Consider the following 17,462-nt stretch of genomic DNA (forward strand, 5'->3'; position numbering starts at 1 on the left):
GTGAACTCCAAGTTCCCAGAGAGCTGGGGGAGGTGCCTGGCAGTGACAAAAGTGCTCACCAGTGGCGGATAATTTGGCATTTGACTAACGCTTGGATGTTTTCAAAGTGCTTCTATTTCTGTAGCCCTATTTCACTTTCACACACACACACACACACACACACACACCCTTCCTAGTAGGCAGGAAAGCTGTAATGAGCCTGTGTCCACGCATAAACCCAGCTAAGGGCTGGCTCCATATCAAACCAGCCCTCATAGAACTGAACTTTTCAGCTCCCAGTTTCAGGTTCAGGCCCTTATGGGCTGTTGGGGTGCTGCGTGGGTCTGTTTCCTCAGGGGCTACAAGGCAAAGGATTCTCCTTCCCTAGAGTCCTTTAGAGAGTCGTGGCTGGCCAGGAAAACAGTGGTGTGACACTTAGAGCCCCATGAGGACAGGATATGCTATTAACAGAACCAGTTTCAGGACTGGAGAGATGGCTTAGCTGTAAGGCATTTGCCTGCAAAGCCTAAGGACCCAGGTTCGATTCCTTAGTACCTGTGTAAGCCAGCATGTGTCTGGAGTCTGTTTACAGTGGCTAGAGGTCCTGGCACACTCATTATCTCTCTCTCTGTCTCTTTCTCTCTATTTTGCTAAGGTAGGAGGATTCTTGTGATTTCAAGGCCAACCTGAGGCTACATAGTGAATTCTAGATCAGTCTGGGCTAGAGCAAGACCCTATCTCATAATACAACAACAACAAAGATAGATAGAGAGAGAGGGAGGGAGAGAGAGAGAGAGAACCAGTTTCAGAGCTGGGCTTGGGTTCAAGTTATGCCTTTTATCATTCTCTCCTTACCCGGGGAGAATAAGGCCTCGCCTAAGCCCTCTCAGGCACCCGAGCCCAACTTTCCTCATCTAGAGATCGATATATTGAAAGACTGCACACGACATGATATGTAAGCAAATGCTTTGTAACCGTGTTATGGTGTCATATAAGGTCATATATTACTACTATTAAAGTTAAAAAAAATTATTTGTGAGAGAGACAGGGGGAGAGAGAGAAAATGGGTATGCCTGGGCCTCTAGCCACTGCAAAGGAACTCCAGGGGCATGCACCACCTTGTGCATCTGGCTTACACGGGTACTGGGGAATCAAACCTGGGTCCTTGGGCTTTTCAGGCAAGTATCTTAACCGCTAAGCCATCTCTCCTGTCCTGTTATTAAAGTTTTCAAGTTTATCCCAGCCCTTTGGCTTAAAATATATACATATATATATATATATATGTGTGTGTGTGTGTGTATATATATATATATGTGTGTGTGTGTGTATATATATATATATATATATATATATATATATATATATATAAAATTTATTTATTTACTTGAGAAACAGAGAAAATGAGTGCACCAGGGCCTCTAGCCACTGCAAATGAACTCCAGATGCATGCATCCCCTTGTGTACCTGGCTTACGTGGGTCCTGGAGAGTCGAACCGGGATCCTTTGGCTTTGTAGGCAAACGCCTTAACTGCTAAGCCATCTCTCCAGGCCCTCCCCACTCCTTTGGCTTTCATGCATGCTATCAAAACTGGTGTCTGCTGCATTTTGTGACCAATGCTGCTTAGCAAGGGGCTGCCTTACTCTTGTGCTCACCAAGAGTGTTTGCAAGGCTGTGAAACTAACACGTATGTTCTCATTTCTCCACTTAGTTCCTGCCGCCTTCGCTGGCCTGATGTACCTGTTTGTGAGGCAAAAGTACTTTGTCGGCTATCTGGGAGAGAGAACTCAGAGGTGGGTCTCACGGGACGAAGAACCTGGTGTGATGCCGGCTTTTCCAGCAAGAGTGTGGTGACTCAAAGCAATATTGTGGCTGCCATTTACAAGAGCTCAGCAGGATCCCTTTGGGTAGAGGGACAATTTAGGATCCCCCTCTCCGTTAGCTTTGAGGGCTCGAGAATACAGCCAAAGATTTCTCGAGTTTTCCCATTAAAAGTTCCTCCGTGCAGCATTGACTCATGCAGGGTGCTTTGAACACCATGCGCTGTGCATTTCTTGCAGCCCGTGCTCTAGTCACTGTACACGGTCTGAGGCAACAATCCCTGTATGTCTGGCTTCCTTGGCCTCCTGCTAGTGAAACATCTCACCGTTTGCCAAGAGAAACAGCTTACACCTTCCCATAGCCTCTCTTGAGAAACAGATCTTCTGGGAACCCACGCAGGGACTGTTGAGAATAGGAGAGGCGCACGCCCGCTGCGACGGGAAAGGCCAACCGTTACGCTGTCCAGAGATGCGTCACTCTTACTTAGTCTTTCCCGTTACTTTCCTCTCTTGTCTGTGTCCCTTCCCTTCCGCTGTCACTTTGAAAACAGCATTCTTCTCTAGTGGTTTATAGGTTCTCCAGTTAGATGGCATTTCCCCCCCAGTGACGTCCTGGGAAGTTGGGTTAGGTGAAAGCGCTGCCCGTGGGGAGGCTGGGAACTTGAGAAGCTTGGAGAAGGGGCGGGGGCGGGGTGGCCACGGTGAGCCTGGCTGCAGCCAGGAAAAGAAGGGACCGTTTGTATAACAGCTCGTTCCCCTCACCCCTCCCTGTCTAACTCCTCTCTGCTGGCATTTATATTTATTCTCTCTCACCCATGATTCTGGTGCCGCTTTTATTTTAATCAGTTATCCTAAACGATACCCTTCGTTCTCTCTCTGTCTCTATTTATTTATTTATTTATTTATTGAGGCAGGATCTCACTCTAGCCTAGGCTGGCCTGAAATTCACTATGTACTCTCAGGCTGGCCTTGAACACATGACGATCCTCCTACCTCTGCCTCCCGAGTGCTAGTGCTGGGATTAAAGGTGTGTGCCACCGTGCCTGCTTCCAATTCTCTCTCTCTCTCTCTCTCTTTTAATGTTATTCATTAATTCTTTGCAAGCAGAAAGAGAGAAGGAAAAAGAGAGAGAGAGAGAGAGTATGGGTGCAACAGAGCCTTTTTGCCACTGCAAATGAACTCCAGATGCACTTTGTGCATCTGGCTTTATGTGAGTACTGGGGATTTGAACCTGGGTAGTCAGACTTTGCAAGCAAGTGCCTTTAACCACTGAACCATCATCTCCAGCCTCCTTCATTTTCGTTTAGCCTGTAAAACATCCACCGTGCCTTTCCCCATGTGAATGTTATCGAGGGGAGACTGTGGACTGTCTCCTAGGATGGTTCCCAGTGCGGTATGAACTTTTTCCCTAGAAGTACTGTGGTCTACACTTAGTCATATTTCCTCTCTCCCTTTGTCACCACTTGCTTGAGAGTCTACAACTGATTTAATTCTGATAAAATTTGTCCACCTATACCCATAAGCAATTCTAATTTTGAAGGTTTTATGAATCAACTACTATCAAAAAATAAACACATATTGGCATAATAAACAATAGGATATAGAATTATAAGAAATCTTAAAGATATTTGGATTCTATGGACTTTACTTTTTATTGTTTCTGGTTTTTGAGGTAGGATCTCACTCTTGCCCAGGCTGACCTGGGATTCACTATGTAGTCTCAGGCTGGCCTGGAACGCACAGCGATCTCCTGCCTCGGCTTCTCCAATGCTTCTATGGACTTTATTGAAATGTGCATGGCTCCACCTCTCAAGTCCCTCTGATATCATGCATTAGATGAAAATAAGATCTCACTGGTCCCTTAAACCTGTCACTTTCCTGTTGTTGTAGTGGGCATTACTGGTGTATTATGGTGTTCTTTCCTCCTAACCTCTGTCCTCCCCTCCTTCCTTTAGTCCCTCTCTCCTTTCTTTCTTTCATTTTTCAAATATTTTTTATTTTTATTTATTTGAAAGAGACAGAAAGAGAGAGTGGGTACTCTAGGGCCTCTAGCCACTGCAAAAGAACTCCAGACGCATGTGCCACTTTGTACATCTGGCTTTCATGGGTCCTGGGGAATCAAACCTAGGTCCTTTGGCTTTTCAGGAAAATGCCTTAACTGCTAAGCCAGCCCTCCAGGCCCCCCCCTCCTTTCAATTCCAGGACTTCTCTCCTCACTTCCTTTTCTTTTTGGTTTTTCAAAGTAGGGTCTCACTCTAGCCCAGGCTGACCTGGAATTCACTATGGTGTCTCATGGTGGCCTCAAACTCATGGCAATCCTCCCACCTCTGCCTCCCAAGTGCTGGGATTGAAGGCATGCGCCACCACGCCCGGCTCCTCACTTCCTTTTAAAAAATTATTTTATTTTCTTTATTTGAGAGAGAAAGAAAGAGAGAGAAGAGAGGCTGATATAGAGAATGGGTGCACCAGGGCCTTTTGCCACTGCAAATGAAATCCAGACACATGCACCCCTAGTGCATGTGGCTTATGTGGGTCCTGGGGAATCAAACCTGGGTCCTCAGGCTTCATAGGCAAGCACCTTAACTGCTAAGCCATTTCTTCAGCCCATCTTGCTTCCTTTCATATCTAGTAATTGTACATAATCATAGAGTATAGTGTAACTTTTCAATACATGTATAGAATAGGCAATGGTTAGATCAAGATAACTGGCATATCTGCCACCTCTAATACTTATCATTTCCTTGCATTAGATAATACTAGAGTCCTCTACTGGTTAGTTTGAAACATACAGTTAACTATTGTCAGTCATAATTACTCTATAGTGCTAGGGAACATTAAGAAATTGTTCCTTCTGGTCTGGAGAGATGGCTTAGTGGTTAAGCGCTTGCCTTTGAAGCCTAAGGACCCCGGTTCGAGGCTCGGTTCCCCAGGTCCCACGTTAGCCAGATGCACAAGGGGGCGCACGCGTCTGGAGTTCGTTTGCAGAGGCTGGAAGCCCTGGCGCGCCCATTCCCTCTGTCTCCCTCTACCTGTCTTTCTCTCTGTGTCTGTTGCTCTCAAATAAATAAATAAATAAATAAATAAATAAATAAATAAATAAATAAATTGTTCCTTCTATCCAAGTTCATACCTGTAACTGTTAACCATCTATTTCTTTCTTTTTATATTAATTTTTATTTTATATAAATTATAACAGGTTATTCCCTTTTATCACCCTTGTCCCAGATTCCGTTACACTGGAGACCCTCCTCAGTGGACTCAGTGACTTTAGGGTCATGAAGGCCTCAGTCAGACCCTGTAAGATAGTGGGGGACCATGCCTCCGGATATTCCTACCCACTCTGTGGCTCTTACAATCTTTTCACTCCCTCTTCCTCAATGTTCCCTGAGCCATAGTGGGCCTGTCAGCAGTCTAATTTAGTGCTGAGTTCTCTGTCGCCTCTGGATTTTTGTTCTGATAGGTTTTGATTGATCACTGTGTTTGTTACCATCCCAGCCTGGGGCTGGTTGTCAGCCCGGCAGTATGAGCAGTGTTCATGTCGTCACCTCCCCTGAAATTTCTCCTGGGCCATGTCAGATGTGGTCGAAGTGACACTTCTCATGGTGGGCAGTCAGCTAACTTTTTGTCTTATTGGTGGTTCTTGGTTCTCTGATTTCTCTGCCAACTGTAAAATAAAACAGATTCTCTAAACAGGAGTGAGAGCAGCTTCAGTTAAAGGGAGTAATGCAAATATGAGAGATTTTTTTTTTTTCCTGAGTGCAAGCCTACTCTTCTCCAGAGAGCAGGGGGGCTTCTCTCTAGAGTCTACGAGTTTCCTAACAATGGGATTCAGACTTGGTTTCCAATACCAGATATGAGTTCGCTCCCAATGAGCGGGCCTCAGTCCAATCAGAGAATAGTTACTACCCACAGAGGCTGTGTGTCAGTGTTGCCCAAGTGTGTACTTCTTGACTGGCTGGCTGATTTCATAGTCTGTAGGGTCTCCTTTTTATTCATGCTGTTGCTGACCATTCTTCTCCAGCAGCTCCCATAGGGCTTTCCAGCACTATGACGGCTGGCCGGGAGGGAGCTAGTTTCCTGTGACCACAGCCAGTGGTGTGTTCAGCAATACAATCTTGCCTTTTTGGGGACCTCATGAGTATCTCTGGCCAACAGCTCACTGTGGGGGGACAAACCAATTTTGGGCCTGGGGATTTACCAACCAGAGTCCATTATTATTTTTTTTATTTTTTATTTTTAAATTTTTATTAACATTTTCCATGATTATAAAAAAAAAAATCCCATGGCAATTCCCTCCCTCCCCCCCCCGACACTTTCCCCTTTGAAATTCTATTCTCCATCATATTACCTCCCCATCTCAATCATTGTACTTACATATATACAATACCAGCCTATTAAGTACCCTCCTCCCTTCCATTATTTTAATATTAAGCTTTTTCCACCTTCTGTCTGGACTATTTCCCCTCCTTCTTCATCACCATCCATTTTCTACTTCTCACCCTCATACATATTTTTTAAGGTCTTAGTAATCACTATTCTATTCTCTAACTCTTTGAGATCAATGTTTTAGATTCCAAATGTAAGTGAAGATATAGAATCTTTGTCTTTCCATATCTGATTTATATTATTTAATATAACGTTGTCCAGTTTCATACATGTTGCTAAAAGGACAAATTTCTATTTTATAGATGTAAAATATTCCATATATATGCAAACTTTTCTTTATTGATTTGTGATAAACATTTGAGTTGATTCTATATCTTGGCTTTTGTGAAACATATTGGAATAAATATGTGAATAAAGATGTCTCCTCAGTATGATTTTAATTCCCTTGGAGATATTTAGTACTGGAACTACTGAATCATATTTTTCTTCTTTTCTTAGTTATTTGTGAAACTCCCATGTTGTTTGCCATATAGGAATATCATTTAAATTTATTAAAATAATAATATTTTAATTAATAATACATTATTAATTAATTAATAATATAATACTATTTATTTAGTGCCCACCAATAGAGCTTCTTACTGGTCCCAAAAGAGTTCTGAGTAGGGCTGGAGAGATGGCTTAGTGGTTAAGCGCTTGCCTGTGAAGCCTAAGGACACCGGTTCGAGACTTGATTCCCCAGGATCCACGTTAGCCAGATGCACAAGGGGGCACATGCATTGGAGGTTGTTTGCAGTGCCTGGAGGCCCTGGCGCACCCATTCTCTCTCTCTCTCTATCTGCCTCTTTCTCTTTCTCTCTGTCACTCTCAAATAAATAAATAAAAATGAACAAAAAAAATTTAAAAATGAGTAGTTATCATGGATAGATACAGAGGAAAATTTGAATCATCTTTAAGATCAAAATAGAGTCTGAGGTAGAGGAAGAGAGGCAAAGATAGGGCCAGAGAGCCTAAAGTAAAGGCGCAGAGCCCGGGGAAGAGATGCAGAGATACAGTGACACAGCGCCCGAGACAAAGCCATGGAGGCTGAAGAAGAGACACAGAGCCTGAGTAGATACTTAAAACTGGAAGCCCAAAGCCTCAGGTAGACCCAGGGCCTGAGATACAGAGCTGGAGATAGAAGCACACAGCCTGAGGCAGAGGCACAGCAGCAGAATCTGAAGCAGAATTGCGTGCACGAAGGCAGAGAGAGGCCCAGAGCCCAAAACAGACGGGAGCTCCAGGTAGACAAAGCCTGAGGGGGCGACACAGAGCTTTAAGGTAAAACTCTCAGCCTGAGGTAAAAAACCCAGCCTGAGGTAAAACACCCAGCCTGAGGTAGAAACTCTCAGCCTGAGGTAAAACACCCAGCCTGAGGTAGAAACTCTCAGCCTGAGGTAAAACACCCAGCCTGAGGTAAAACACCCAGCCTGAGGTAAAACACCTAGCCTGAGGTAAAACACTCAGCCTGAGGTAAAACACCCAGCCTGAGGTAAAACACCCAGCCTGAGGTAGAAACTCTCAGCCTGAGGTAAAACACCCAGCCTGAGGTAAAACACCCAGCCTGAGGTAAAACACTCAGCCTGAGGTAAAACACCCAGCCTGAGGTAAAACACCCAGCCTGAGGTAAAACACCCAGCCTGAGGTAGAAACTCTCAGCCTGAGGTAAAACACCCAGCCTGAGGTAAAACACCCAGCCTGAGGTAAAACACCCAGCCTGAGGTAAAACTCTCAGCCTGAGGTAAAACACCCAGCCTGAGGTAAAACACCCAGCCTGAGGTAAAACTCTCAGCCTGAGGTAAAACACCCAGCCTGAGGTAGAAACTCTCAGCCTGAGGTAAAACACCCAGCCTGAGGTAAAACACCCAGCCTGAGGTAAAACACTCAGCCTGAGGTAAAACACCCAGCCTGAGGTAAAACTCTCAGCCTGAGGTAAAACACCCAGCCTGAGGTAGAAACACCCAGCCTGAGGTAAAACACTCAGCCTGAGGTAAAACACCCAGCCTGAGGTAAAACACCTAGCCTGAGGTAAAACACTCAGCCTGAGGTAAAACACCCAGCCTGAGGTAAAACACCCAGCCTGAGGTAGAAACTCTCAGCCTGAGGTAAAACACCCAGCCTGAGGTAAAACACCCAGCCTGAGGTAAAACACTCAGCCTGAGGTAAAACACCCAGCCTGAGGTAAAACACCCAGCCTGAGGTAAAACACCCAGCCTGAGGTAGAAACTCTCAGCCTGAGGTAAAACACCCAGCCTGAGGTAAAACACCCAGCCTGAGGTAAAACACCCAGCCTGAGGTAAAACTCTCAGCCTGAGGTAAAACACCCAGCCTGAGGTAAAACACCCAGCCTGAGGTAAAACTCTCAGCCTGAGGTAAAACACCCAGCCTGAGGTAGAAACTCTCAGCCTGAGGTAAAACACCCAGCCTGAGGTAAAACACCCAGCCTGAGGTAAAACACTCAGCCTGAGGTAAAACACCCAGCCTGAGGTAAAACTCTCAGCCTGAGGTAAAACACCCAGCCTGAGGTAAAACACCCAGCCTGAGGTAAAACACCCAGCCTGAGGTAAAACTCTCAGCCTGAGGTAAAACACCCAGCCTGAGGTAAAACACCCAGCCTGAGGTAAAACACTCAGCTTAAGGTAAAACTCTCAGCCTGAGGTAAAACACCCAGCCTGAGGTAAAACACTCAGCTTAAGGTAAAACTCTCAGCCTGAGGTAAAACACTCAGCCTGAGGTAGAAACTCTCAGCCTGAGGTAAAACACCCAGCCTGAGGTAAAACACTCAGCCTGAGGTAAAACACCCAGCCTGAGGTAAAACACCCAGCCTGAGGTAAAACACTCAGCCTGAGGTAGAAACTCTCAGCCTGAGGTAAAACACCCAGCCTGAGGTAAAACACTCAGCTTAAGGTAAAACACTAAGCCTGAGGTAATACACCCAGCCTGAGGTAAAACACTCAGCTTAAGGTAAAACTCTCAGCCTGAGGTAAAACACCCAGCCTGAGGTAAAACATTCAGCTTAAGGTAAAACACTAAGCCTGAGGTAAAACACCCAGCCTGAGGTAAAACACTCAGCTTAAGGTAAAACACCCAGCCTGAGGTAAAACTCTCAGCCTGAGGTAAAACACCCAGCCTGAGGTAAAACTCTCAGCCTGAGGTAAAACACCCAGCCTGAGGTAGAGGCACAAAGCTTGGGATAGACCCAGATGCTTATGTAGACACAAAGCCCGAGGTAGACACAGGCATGAAACAGAGATCTAGAGCCCGAGGTAGGCAGGAATCCTGAGGCAAATACAGAGTCTGAGGCAGAGACACAGAATCCAAGGTAGAACCGCGTGTGGGGTAAAAGCAGAGCATGGAGTAAAGACACCGAGCCCATGGTATTATGCACAATAATTGCAGCAGAAGCACAGACATAAGGTAGAGTCCAAAATACACACTCTGAGGAAGGCACCCGAGTTTGAGATAGAAGCACAGAGCCTGGATTAGACTCAGAGCCTGAAACAGAGGCACAAAGTTCGAGGTACAGGCAAGGAGCCCAAGGTAGACAAGGCCTGAAGTCGACATGGACGGAGCCTTGGGTAGAGACTCAAAGTCTGAGGCAGAAGGAGGCTGAGGTCAAGCAGAGGCCTGTCATAGAGGCGTAAAGCCTGAGGCAGAGGCACATATGCTAAGGCCCAGGGACTGAGCTAGAGCCATAGAGAGTGTCATGGCAGATTGAGATCAAGCCGGGCGTGGTGGCGCACGCCTTTAATCCCAGCACTGGGGAGGCAGAGGTAGGAGGATTACCGTGAGTTCGAGGCCACCCTGGGCCGTGTCATACTTGTAGTCTTTTACATCCCTTGGGATTTTTCTTGGCCTTGGTCTCATGATGTGAGGATGAGGGTGCTGCTTTATAAGAACCTTGCTCAATCATTTTGCTCTTGGGCTCCAGGACACTTTTGCTTCTCCCCAGAGGTCTTTGGCCCCTATTTACATCAGAATTTCCAACCTCATCTTGGTCTGATGGTTAAGCCATCCCACCGCGTATGTCCCCATGCCGAATCATCTCCTCCAGGCTGTGGAGTGCTCCGTGAGGAGTTGACTGCGTCTTGTCTTTCCTTCTCCTCCGAGTATTCCACTGTTCTTCTTACCTCCTCTTTCTTTCGGAGCCTGTACCCGATGTTTTATGTGGCTCAGCTGGGTCATAGTGATTCCACAGCCTCTCAGGATGGACTTTCTCTGGTGTCCCTTCTTTCATTATAAATGATTCATGGGGACAAACCACATGGCAGTGTGCACCGCATTCTGATGATGTCCCTTTTCATCTACTTTCCTCAGCTGGCACCAAAGTTGTTCCCTCTTCCTATCCCTCAGAGTCTCTTTCTCTCGTAGAGTTTCCACTAATTTCTTTTGGCAATTCAAAGTTCTCAGCATGCTGGGCATGGTGGCGCATGCCTTTAATGTCAGCACTCAGGAGGCCAGAGGTAGCAGGATTGCTGTGAGTTCAAGGCCAGCCTGAGACAATATAGTCGATCCCAGGTCAGCCTGACTAGAGTGACACCCTACCTGGAAAAAACAGCAGCAACAAAACAACAAAATCAAAGTTCTCAGCTCATTGGTGGATGAGCACTTACGAGTGTCTGAGTTCAGGCTGTTAAAACAAACTGTCATGGATTGGAAAATTTATGTAGATTTTTCTTCACATTCTGAAGGCAAGCAAGTCGAAGCTCTGGAAAGTTCGGCCTGTGTGTACTATCTTGGCTCCCAACAGTTGCTTCTGCCCTCTGCTTTCTTGCAGCCTTTAATGAATTTGCCTATGCCTGAGACAAATTCTTCCTCTGCAAATATCATGTTCTCTTCCCAGGGAGACAGGCTCACCTCTCTAAATCTTTAGAGACTCAGGCTCACCTCCTTAGGGCATCCCCCAGATGCATTCCCCCTGAAGATGACGGAGCATGTATCTGACCCTAGCCTACCACACTTACCCCCCACCGTGCCTGGCTTAGGAGCAGTGAGAGAACTCCAGCCTTAGCTCCTGGGCGGCCATGTGTCTTGACACTTCTGAAAACTTGCCCCTAAGCTCAAGAGCACCGCTGTTTCTCTAGGAGGCACTGCTTTGCATCTTTCCACTACCTGGAGTGTAAGCATATTTTTAACAAACCACTTTTGCCCGTGTAGGTAGTGTGTGCACGTGTTGGTGCCCATACAGTGAGCTGTGTGCTCCCCTGCAGCAGGGCTCACTCATTTGCAGTGGCCAGCCTAGAAAGTTGGGTGTCCCCTCCACCACCATAGCTCTTCTGCCTGTTCTTACCTGAGTGGGAGTCTCTTGCTGATCCTGGAGTTTGCCATTTTTTAAAAAATTTATTTATTAGAGAGAGAGAAATAGAGAGAGAGGGAGAGAGACAATGGGCATGCCAGGGCCTCCAGCCACTGCAAACGAACTCCAGATGCGTGCACCACCTTGTGCATCTGGCTTATGTGAATCCTGGGGAACCAAACCTGGGTCCTTTGGCTGTGCAGGCAAGTGGCCTTAACTGCTAAACTATCTCTCCAGCCCAGTTTGCCACTTTTGTTTGTTTGGTTTTTCGAGATAGGGTCTCACTGTAGCTCAGGCTGACCTGGAAGTCACTATGTATTCATGTATTCTCAGGGTGGCTTTGAACTCACGGCGATACTCCTACCTCTGCCTCCCAAGTGCTAGGATTGGAGGCATGCACCACCACGCCCAGTTGAGTTTGCCACTTTTGTGTGTGTGTGTGTGTGTGTGTGTGTGTGTGTGTGTGTGACAGAGAGAGAGAGAGAGAGAGATATCCCCAGAGATTCTCTTGTCTCTGTGTCCCACAAGACTGTGGTTATAGATGTTCATGGCCACACCCAGCTGTTTATGTGGGTCCTAGGGATTGAACTCAAAAGTCTCTCAAGCCTCTTTTGACCCTTGTATTTTTTTAAAAATTATTTTTATTTATTTATTTGAAAGTGACAGAGAGATAAAGAAGCAGATAGAGACAGAAAGAATGGGCGCGCCAGGGCCTCCAGCCACTGCAAACGAACTCCAGACGCGTGCGCCCCCTTGTGCATCTGGCTAATGTGGGTCCTGGGGAATTGAGCCTCAAACCAGGGTTACAGGCAAGCGCTTAACCGCTAAGCCATCTCTCCAGCCCTTGTATTTTTTTTTTTTTAATTCATCCTGAAGATGCTTAAGCTTGCACAGGAAGTGCTCTTAATTGCTGAGTCATCTCTTCACTTTTTCTCATTTCTAGAATGTCGCTAGGGTAACTTTATTCATATGATAGATATGAGCCACCATGTCATTTGACTTTCACAATTTAATTTCTCTGAGCCCTTCATCCTCTTGCTAAAAATATTTCTTACCTGGACACCTTTATTTTCTTTTCACTGCCCTTTCCGCCAGTAGCAGGTGACTCTGTATTGGCTTGCTGGGGTTGTCATAATAAAATACAATGGGGGCTGGAGAGATGGTTTAGCGGTTAAGCGCTTGCCTGTGAAGGCTAAGCACCCCGGTTCGAGGCTCGGTTCCCCAGGTCCCACGTTAGCCAGATGCACAAGGGGGCGCACGCGTCTGGAGTTCGTTTGCAGAGGCTGGAAGCCCTGGCGCGCCCATTCTCTCTCTCTCCCTCTATCTGTCTTTCTCTCTGTGTCTGTCGCTCTCAAATAAATAAATAAAAAATTTTAAAAAAATTTAAAATACAATGGACCAGATCTAGGCTTCCATAGTGGAACTTCATTGTCTCGTGGTCCTAGAGGCGGAAGTTCAACATCAAGGCCGTGGGCAAGGCTGGGTTTTATGTGTCTTCATGTAGTCTTCGTTTTGGACCTAGCTGTGTCCTACTTTCTTCTTGTGTGTGCGTGTGTGTGTGCACACTCGTGTGCACTGTGAGTGTGTTTAGGCCAGAGGTTCCTTAATTGCTCTCTACTTGTTTACTGAGTCAGGATCTTTCACTTGCGCTCAGAGTTTACTGATTCAGTTAGACTAGCTGGCCAGCTTGCCTGGGCATGGGTTCCACCTCTCCACTGCCCAAGCGCTGGGAGTGCAGCTGGATCACCACATATACCTGGCATGAACATACGTGCTGGAGATTTGAACTCTGGTCCTCGTGCTTGTGTGGCAAGCACCATATCCACTGAGCCATTTCTCATGCCCTGCCATTACTCTCTTCTTATGGGGACACTAGTCAGTGTGGTTTAGGGTCCACCCCTAGGATCTCATTTTACCTTAATTACCTGCCTAAAAGTCTTACCTCGAGAAGAGATAGGGTGAGGGGAGTTGTTCTTCATAAGGCACAAAGGTTCAGTTAGAGTGGATGAGTAAACTTCAGTGACCTACTGCATTGTGTGGTAACCACAGTTAATAATTTATTATGTATTTCAAAATTGCTCAAATAGATGTAATGGCTGTGCTAATTAGCATGACTGAATGTTTGCACAGGGTATACATTGATCAAAACACCACACTGTATATGAGACAGAGGAGAGAGCACACGAGAGAGAGAGAGAGAGAGGGAGAGAGATATCTAGGGACAAAATGTACCCTTCAGAGGCCTGTTCCCAGTCACTAACTTCCTCTGACTGCACCCCACTTCCTGATAGCCCATTCAGCTATGAAGGGGTGAGATTAACAGTCTCATGATCAAATTACTGGTCAGTCGTGCTGTTAGCTGGGAAGCCTTCGACACAAGTGCCTTTGGGGACCGTTCCTAGCCAAGCCTTAGCAGTCAGCCAGCACCTTCTTACAGGGCATGTGTTTGTGTCACATGCGGACTGTGGGAATGCAGATCTGATTCCCTGGGTTTGAAGGCCCTAAGACTTTCTATTTCTTTTTAAAAAATTATGATTATTATTATTTCATTTGAGAGAGAGAGACAGAGGGAGAGAGAAAGAGAGAGGGAGAGGGAGAGAGAGAACGGCATGCCAGGGCCTCAGTGGCTGCACTCAAACATCAGATGCTTGCGCCACCTACTGGGCGTGTGTGACATTATGCTTGGCTCACCTTTGTGCATCTGGCTTATATTGGATCTGGAGAGCCGAATATGGGTCCTTAGGCTTCACAGGCAAGCGCCTTAACTGCTAAGCCATCTCTCCAGCCCTCCATTTCTTTTTATTTATTTATTTATTTATTTATTTATTTATTTATGAATGAATGAGAGAGAGGTAGAGATAGCAAAAGAGAAACACACACACACACACACACACACACACACACACACACAGAAAGAGAGAGAATGGATGCATCAAGGCCTCCAGCCACTGAAAACAAATTCCAGATGCACGTGCCACCTTGTGCATCCGGCTTCCATGGGTACTAGGGAATCTAACCTGGGTCCTTAGACTTCACAGGCAAACACCTTAACCTCTGAGGCATCTCTCCAGCCCAAGGCTTTCCATTTCTGACAAGCTCTGAGCTGATGTAGATGCTGTTGGTCCATAGACCACATTTTGAGTCACGAGGGGGTTGGTACTTGGCAGCTGGGCAACTTCCAAACTCTTGCTCTAGGAGCTATGATTCCTTGGCATCCCTTTCATGTTGAAAGTGTTTCTAGCGTGGAACCCATGGATGCCAAATACTGCTGTCTCTGGCCATAGTGAGAAATAGCCGGCAGCAGTGGAACCCGCCCGTTCAGCTGTGTTGGCTCTTCTCAGTGAGCAGTCCTGGTTGCCAAAGGATGTTCTTGCTGGGTCTTTGCGGACAACCTTAGTAAGCCATCTCACTGGACTTTCTGGGCATGCCCACGCCACTCAGATGAGCCAAGGCACAGTGGCCATGGGATACTGTAGAAGGAGAGAGAGGATGTGGATGGCCCTGCATGGGATCAGGCTGTCACTCTCACTGAGAAAATCCCCAAATGATGTTCTGCCTAAGCAGTGTAGGATCGAAAGCTTGAGGGGGGGGGGAGGAGAGAGAGAGAGAGAGAGAGAGAGAGAGAGAGAGAGAGAGAGAAACGAACTTAAAAATCCTTCTCTGTCTACTCCAGAATGTAAGAGCCTGCCTTCCATCACTGAGTGCTCAGCACTCACTAATGCAGATGTCCCTTCCTCCCAGGCAACCTCAGGAGGGCAGATTGAACCCTTAGAGGCCCCGAGTGCCTTTGCCGGCTCATTGAAATTGTCACTCCTGACAGCCTGCAGTACACACAGCCGTGGGCCTTGTAGGAAGTCTTGAGAGAGGCCACTACACAGAGGGCCTTAATGGGTCCATAGCATTTGTCAGCCTCCGTCAGACTGCCCATCCATCGGCTAGACCTGCCAGTCTCTTCCCAATCAAGGAGGTAGGGAGCCATAGAATTGACTTGAGAGAGCTCAGGAGAGCTGGCCCTGTGGGGTCCCAGGCACAAGAGCTTATGCATTGAGAAATAACAGCAAAGGCTCTTCCACCTGTCCTAAGAAGGTAATGGGCAAATGGACTATTACTGAGCAAAAGGAGCTATCATTGAACACCCCCCATGCTCCGTGTCTGCAGGTGGCAGCAGTTTGGAGCTGAATAGGTTCATTTATGCTGCACCCACTGCCTTCTTCCTTCTCTTCCAGCACTCCTGGCTACATCTTTGGGAAGCGCATCATCTTGTTCCTGTTCCTCATGTCCCTCGCCGGGATTCTCAACTATTATCTCATCTTCTTCTTCGGAAGCGACTTCAAAAACTACATAAAGGCTGTAACCACCACCATCTCCCCTCTGCTTCTCATCCCCTGACGGTGGAAGGCAGGGCCCGTGTGCTCGCCAAATCAATACGTGGGAGTCATAACTCAGCCCGTTAAAGGAGTCTGGTTCTCTTTAGCTATAAATCTAATGAGCATCTGGGCTCCATGGCTTCAGTTAAACTTGCTTTTCCGGGAAGAAAACAATTTCACGTAAGCTCTGCCCCTTGAACGTGGCAGTGGCCCAGGATTTATCATTCTGAACCATTCTGTATGTTTCCTGACTTGTCTCGCTCTCTGAAGATGTTTTATGCCAAACATATGTTTTCCTAAAATAAAAGTCTATGGACTGATGGCTCAGTTTGGGGGAGTATATTTTTTGTATTACTTATTAGTGTGTTTTTGTCAACCTAAATGATGATTAAAAAAAAAAAAAGAACATCCATCCTATGAGCACTGGCTTCCTTAAGTTCTCTCTTATAAAAATAATTATTTATTTATTTATTTCTTTATTTGCAAGTAGAGAGAGAGAGAAGAGAGACAGACAAAGAGAATGGGCATGCCAGAGCCCCCAGCTACTGCAAATGAACTCCAGATTCATGTGCCACTTTGTGTATCTGGCTTTACATGGATACTGGGGAATTGAACTTGGGTTGTTAGGCTCTGAAGGCAAGCACCTTAACCGCTGAGCCACCTCTCCAGACCCTTTAAGATTCTTTAAAGGGTTGACCAAGGTTGTTCCTCCAAACACCCTATTTGGACCAGGTTTGTGTCTTGATACACCAGCATTGCACACCACCTTTACCATATCACGAGGCTTAAAATGTGCTGCAGTTCCCTATAAGAGCCTAAGCCAGGGCTGGAGAGATTGCTTAGTGGTTAAGGCACTTGCCTGTGAAGCCTAAGGACCTGGGTTTGATTCCCCAGTACCCATGTAAGCCAGATACACAACGTAGCGCATGTGTCTGGAGTTTGCAGTGGCTGGAGGCCCTGGCACACCCATTCTCCCTCTGTCTCCTTTCTCTCTCTCTCTGTTTGAAAATAAAATTAAAAATTAAAAATAAAAAAGAGCCTACGCTAATTCCAGGCCCATCACAGATGCCATCATATGTTGGTGGAACAAATGAACAAATAAATAGATGAATCATGAATTACTTGCTGGCTGTATTTACTAAAGTACATCCCATATTGTAGACAGATTTGTAGTGACTCAACTGATGCCATCCCAGGTGCCATTTGGCACAAAATACAGCACTGAGACGATGCAGGGTATATAGTCAGGCATCCCGGACACTCCACAGAAGAAAGGCAGCTTTCACAGGGAATCACAGTGTCTGGACCAGGCTTTAATTTAGGTGCCTACCAATACATGGGCCCTGCCACCCCCAGCTGAGTGTCACAGTGGTCACAAGCTCAGGAAGAATGTGAACCTCCCCCAGGTATGTCCGAGTTGCCCGCTTGAAAGTAGAGGATAGAACCCAAAGCCTGGATCGTCTGGGCCTCTGTGGGACGCTCCACACAGGACACTGTCAGTTCTATGCACAAGGTGGGATTAAGTGGATTTGTGATCTCTTATCTTTCCTATGTCTTGGGCTGGTCGTAAGTCTGGA

The 17,462-nt window shown here is 46.4% G+C and overlaps 1 protein-coding gene across 2 annotated transcripts in view; it reads left to right on the forward strand.

Annotated features, from left to right (window-relative positions):
- The window catches only part of LOC101604847 (arachidonate 5-lipoxygenase activating protein), a 42,557-nt gene extending 26,371 nt beyond the window's left edge, over positions 1 to 16,186 (forward strand). For both annotated transcript variants that reach the window (XM_004659987.3, XM_045155080.1), the window contains 2 exons: positions 1,689 to 1,770; positions 15,745 to 16,186. In XM_004659987.3, the coding sequence (XP_004660044.1) occupies positions 1,689 to 1,770; positions 15,745 to 15,907 (245 nt within the window). In that variant the 3' untranslated portion in view covers positions 15,908 to 16,186. The remainder of the gene's footprint in view (positions 1 to 1,688; positions 1,771 to 15,744) is intronic.
- The last annotated feature ends 1,276 nt before the right edge of the window (positions 16,187 to 17,462 follow it).

Source organism: Jaculus jaculus, chromosome 7 (assembly GCF_020740685.1).
Source record: "Jaculus jaculus isolate mJacJac1 chromosome 7, mJacJac1.mat.Y.cur, whole genome shotgun sequence".
NCBI classification, from domain to species: Eukaryota; Metazoa; Chordata; class Mammalia; order Rodentia; family Dipodidae; genus Jaculus; species Jaculus jaculus.